We start from the raw sequence: 5,662 nt of genomic DNA on the forward strand, positions 1-5,662 counted from the left end.
TGCTCCCCAACTGCATCTAAACCTGACGCAAGTGGTGAATCCATGTCCATGGCGTCGTCTTGCAACTGCGTGCCCACTACCTCAGCCTTCCGACGTTCACTCCGCGTCAACACTGGAGACTGCACTCATACTCCTAGTGTACATCGTACCAAGCGACCCCCCACTTGTGCTCCTGTCGGTCTTGCCTAGCCACGTTGCCGCCATGGCCCCTAGTGACCCCCCACTTGGGCCAGTGGCAGCACCACCTAGCCTTGCCTCCGCTTGCCGCAAAGACTCACCTAGTGCCTCCTTGGCTGCTCGCCAAGGCTGAGTGGAGAATGCCAGTGCCCTATCTGCACTGACTGCGGTAGTCTCAATGCCTGCTTCTTCTGCAGACATATCCCTGTGCACCGCCGTCCCACTGGGGTGCGCTACAGCCCCGATGACCCCATTCTGTGTCTTGCAGGACACCACGTCTTTTTCACGTGAAACCGCCGTTGTTGCCAACTTCTCTCAAGTTGGCCGCTTGGACTCTAGTTCCTCCCAGAAATCTTTGCGGAGGTTATGCTTCCTGTACGACGGGCTCATGTGACACACCAACGTGATGTAATAGCCGGGCCTCCACATTAGACTCTATGTTATAATTCTGTGTCTTGCAGGACACCACGTCTTTTTCACGTGAAACCGCCGTTGTTGCTAACTTCTCTCAAGTTGGCCGCTTGGACTCTAGTTCCTCCCAGAAATCTTTGCGGAGGTTATGCTCCCTGTACGACGGGCTCATGTGACACACCAACGTGATGTAATAGCCGGGCCTCCACATTAGACTTTATGTTATAAACGTACTCTTAAGCAGTACGTAAACTATAAACGTACTCTTAATAGTACGAGGAACTTAAGTTTCCTAAATGGTTTTTAACGGTTTTATTAATTAATACCTTTTCCATTTTACATATCAGATATTTGGACAAGGCCATTAAAAGGCCCCGGGAAAATAAACATAAGATTTGGTCTAGTTCAACATACAATGGTAGCGAGATGGCTCAACCGAATATAGGTATCTAGGGACTATTAGCGTTACCTAGTTTAACCTCCGTTCAGCCAACCAGATGTGCCAGTCTGATGAAGGCTAAGTCGGTAATTCTTGATATGTGGCAAGTTATTGGTTTATGCAATAACTATGGACATCAAGAGTATTTTTCTTCTTCTTCTGAAGATAGGATTTTAGATTCTCTCGGATTCGCCCCAACGAAACATACCATAATTTCTAATAAAGCGACAACGAAACACTAAATAAAATCCCTTCGGCGAAAACAGTACTGAGAGGATTATATATAGGCAATGTCTCAGCTTCACAATCCCTCAGAGTATTGCTGTTTTCACGAGGCATACCTAACTTTACTACAAGACTCATTTCGTTTATTTATTTCGAAATTAACAATACTTAGACTTAACCTAAGCGTTTAATTACTCTAAGGCGTTAATATCGCCTTGATAGACCGAAACTTACAGTGATAAAACCTGCTGCATCCATCGGTTCATGCCCATGCCGCAGGAAGATCCCTTTCCTGGGATAGATCACCATCGGATCTGCTGAGAGCAATGGTACCATCTCCTTGAACCACCTTACTTCCGAAGCATACGGTCAAACCATCGTCATCGTAGCTTTGTCCCGTTTTATCCGCGTCACTACCTCACCCAAATCCGACCACTTCGGGTTGAAGTACCATCGCGGGCCCGCCCAGGTCCTTAAGGCAAACATACATCCTGCCAGCGTCGGTTGGTACTACGGCTTCATGCGATAGTTAGTAGGGTGGGCAAACCCTTCAGCGTCAAATCACCAATCTTGTTGAACAAAGCCTCGTTCACCGCATAAAACTCCGTCTCTGGCTTAACTACCACCGGGTCAGTCCACCTAACCCTGTCCTCTGCTGGCAACCGCCTAGCCTGCATGATGGGACCAATATGATACCCCAGCCTAGACTGCACATCCGCAGCTTGGTTCAGAGATGCTTCAAGACAATGTCGAAGTCTCTCAACACCTGCGCATATAGCGCCATCCTCCGGCCCCTCACTGACGACTCGTACGATGTCGGGTCCTGTGTAAGCATTCGTACCAAAGGCTCGTGATCTGTAAACACCGTCAAAGGGTGACGCGATCGCTTCACTATCTTTCACACCTTATGCAAACAATAGACTATCGCCACCGCCTCCTTGTCAGTATTGTGGTAACCCAGCTGTGCCGGACTAAACTTAGAAGATCGAAAATCTACGGGGCACAGCTTGCTCTCACGATGGGCAAACAACCCCCCACCTACTACTACAGAATCACAGGCGTCACAGTATAACCCCAGTTTGTCGTCAAAGCCTGGCTCCACTAGCACCCCTCTCGTGGCCACCTCTTCTCGAATATGATCATACTCCTCCTGCTGCGTACGACCACAGACAAAAGGTACGTCCTTCATGCTGAGGTTCGAGATGGGTGCCATGATCCTGGAGTAGTTGGGTATGTACTGACTCCAATAACCAATCGTATGGTACCAGAAACCAGAAGATCCTTGTCAGTAGGCGGCGGCATACGAAGGATGGACTCCATACGATCCTCACTAATGTAGGATCCTTTCTCATCCACCACACGACCTAAGGCCAACATTGGGCGATCCGAGAACCCAAATCAACACTTCTTCAAGTTCAACTTGGCATTATGCTTGATGCATGCCGCAATCAAAGTCTTAATACTCTTCCAATGCTCACGCGCATTGTTGTGACCTACACCCATATTTTAAGACCGTCCACACTCTGAAAGGCATGCTCCATACGAGCTTGCATAATCTATGACGCTGGCTTAATACCAAAGGGCATGCCCACAAACGTGCGCTTGCCCCACGGCATGTGCTGAGAGCCCTCAGCCACCTTCTGCTGACAAAACCCTTGTCCTAAGTCAACCATGGTTTGGCATTTCTTCCCCCGAACCGCCGATGAGAACTCCTGCTCCGTAGGTACCGGATACTCTTCACACTCGAGTGTACCATTCAACTTCTTATAGGTGATGCAGCACCGCCAATATGCACTGACAGTGGTACCTCCCCCGGAGTTTTAAAGACTAAATGAGGCATAGTACAGTAACATCTGGCTTCCGCTTCCGATATCTCCCGGGTAACAACCCCCATGATCCCAGTCGCCTACTTTCGTACCCAGCACCAAATTCACCTTCTTTGACGTGAAAGTCGGATCTAAAAAACCCCCTAAAACGAAGGTTGAGCACCTTTCAGTTAAAACTCCACTCCATTCTTAAAGCGGATATCATCATAGACCATAAATGTGGGTGCAGCCGTATTGTATGCAACAGACTGGATAGCAGCAATCATATCACCCAGCTCCTTCTTTGGTAAGCCACACTTCTTATAAAGCTTGCGGAGTTGCGACTGATCAAAATCTAAATAAGCCTTCGGAAATAGTCGTCGCACCTATTGGCATATTCACTTCTGCCAACAGGTCATGCAGGCGTGGTAATACATATTCTTCGGCATCATCAAGCTCCGCAGCGTTCGTCAGTTACTCTACTTCATTCGACATTTTAATGAAATGTACCTGCATAGACGCCACATAATGTTGACGCTCCTGCTCCTTAAATTCATTACGTAGCACTCCCTGCAGGTGCAAGCGACTACGAATAGTGTCCAGCCGCAGATCCTGCGGCACGGGATCAGCAATCTTGCGCTTAGCACTGGCATCGCTCCGCCTAGCATTCGCCTGCTTTCCCCGCGGGCCAAGCAACGTCGGACGTCCCTCTTCAGCAATCAGGAAGTCCACCACCTCCGCCTGCGGCACAACTGCCAAAAAGTCATGCTTAGTCCACATGAGTGCCAACCTATCCTTCCTTAACGACTGAAAACCCAACAGAACATCTGTGTCGAGAGGGAGGGAGTCTACAACTAAGAGATCCATAGGTCGCTCCACCTTGTTGCCACCGCCACACTGGGTAACAGTGGACAATTAAACAAAGTAATGGTCGTCCGGAGACTCTTATCCGAACTATGAAGGATTGGATGCGGCGTGAGATAGAGGCGTCGGGTGATTTTCCACATGCGTGGTTGCATCTGATATATGATATGGTGCGCGTATACAATGCCACGCGTAATTAGGTGACAGGATTCTCCCCGGATTTTTATATGACGGGTCGATACTTCAACGGCCAAAAGAGTTTGGAGTTGCAGGATCGGGTATTGACACTCATGGAAACAGAACGAGACACAGAGGCTGTGGTTCGTGATGCGGTGGCGGCTGTGCGAGATCGACGAGCTCAGTTGGAGCAGCAGTCAAGGGCCAATATCGGACGAGAGGATGTCCCGCTGTTGCCTGTTGGTTCACGGGTATGGTACCGTCTGCGTGGCAAGTCGCATGACTTGTCCTCACGTTGGGGTGGACCTGTGAGGGTGTTGTCTGTGCAGGCACCTCTCATGCACGTGGTTGAGATGCCGGATGGATCTCAAAGAAATTTCCTGCGGGCTGAATTGAAGCCACATGTGGAGAAACTTACAGAGCAAGAAGAACAACGCTCTGTGATGCGTTATCGACCGCATGGACCGTTTGAAGACTGGTGAATGTATTCTTCTCAGTTGACGGAGCAGTCAGAGGGGTATAGACAGTCGTTTGGACACTGTTTGCATCGTACGAAGAAGGCGCCTACTTGGTCTAATGCACTTAGCTCAGTGTGGGGACGCTGGGAGTTGTGGTGTGATGAGGCACTCTTACCGTTTTATGCGCCGTTGGTACGAGGTGGTGGTGGGAAGATGGTCTTAGACCAGGAATACCAGACCTTGATAAAGCGGGTGTTGCCAGTTAAAAAGTAACGAGACGCGTTCACAAGGCAAATGTTGAATGGGGTTGCTTTAGCACAGTCAGCAACCTATAGACGTCAGCGCTTAAGGGATTGGGGAGAGCTGCAGATCGCTGAAGATGGTTCAGAGCTCCCGTCGCGTCGAAAGTTTTAGTGCCTGCTAGTTAAGGGTAAAATCCTCATACTGTTGAGGTGAAGGGCGAATAACTCCATCCTCCACGAGGTAGTGGAGACGTAAGCGTCTCTCGTGTTGTTTTTGTTTCGGTGTATATAGTGCAGTTCAGGTTCATTCACAGTGAGCTATGATAGTAGCAGGAAGGGTCATGCTATCTCTCCTAGTGGGGGGTTGTGATAGGACTATGGGACTGACCCTAGCTACAGGGTTGGGATTGAGATAGGGTTACCCGAGGACTGGGGCCTGTGGGGTCTCAGGTCTAGGGCCACCCATCGGCTGGAACTCGAGGGACTTAGAAGGACTCAGAGGGAGTCGGGTTGTCAGGGACTGAGCCTTGGGACTCAGCCGAGGAGTCATCACAAATTACGCAGTCATGGGTACAGATGATTGGCCCAGGTTTTGATAGAACCGAGTGATCGGAAGGATCACTTGACAACGTAATTTAGATCACTAGTGTGTGTGTGACACAGGCAGAGTCATACGCCACTACACTAGTTTAATGACATAGTACTAAACATTGTTGTTGAGCAAGTCTAACTAAGTTGCATGACTTACTCACAACATACATATATATATATATATATATATATATATATATATATATATTGTGTATATCTGCGTAGTTAGGTACGTAAGGTTAGGGTTACGGTACGTACTAACTTACGTACCTA

The 5,662-nt window shown here is 48.8% G+C and overlaps 2 protein-coding genes across 2 annotated transcripts; one reads left to right on the forward strand and one right to left on the reverse strand.

Annotated features, from left to right (window-relative positions):
- Positions 1–96: 96 nt before the first annotated feature.
- SARC_11102 (hypothetical protein) lies at positions 97–378 on the reverse strand (the record flags this gene model as incomplete). The annotated part of the gene is made up of 1 exon (XM_014294823.1): positions 97–378. One exon carries the CDS (start codon positions 376–378, stop codon positions 97–99), a length of 282 nt encoding a protein of 93 aa, XP_014150298.1.
- Positions 379–4,148: 3,770 nt separating this feature from the next.
- SARC_11103 (hypothetical protein) lies at positions 4,149–4,580 on the forward strand (the record flags this gene model as incomplete). Its single annotated transcript, XM_014294824.1, has 1 exon — positions 4,149–4,580. One exon carries the CDS (start codon positions 4,149–4,151, stop codon positions 4,578–4,580), a length of 432 nt encoding a protein of 143 aa, XP_014150299.1.
- Between the last annotated feature and the right edge of the window lie 1,082 nt (positions 4,581–5,662).

This window comes from Sphaeroforma arctica, assembly GCF_001186125.1.
Source record: "Sphaeroforma arctica JP610 unplaced genomic scaffold supercont1.1529, whole genome shotgun sequence".
NCBI classification, from domain to species: domain Eukaryota; class Ichthyosporea; order Ichthyophonida; genus Sphaeroforma; species Sphaeroforma arctica.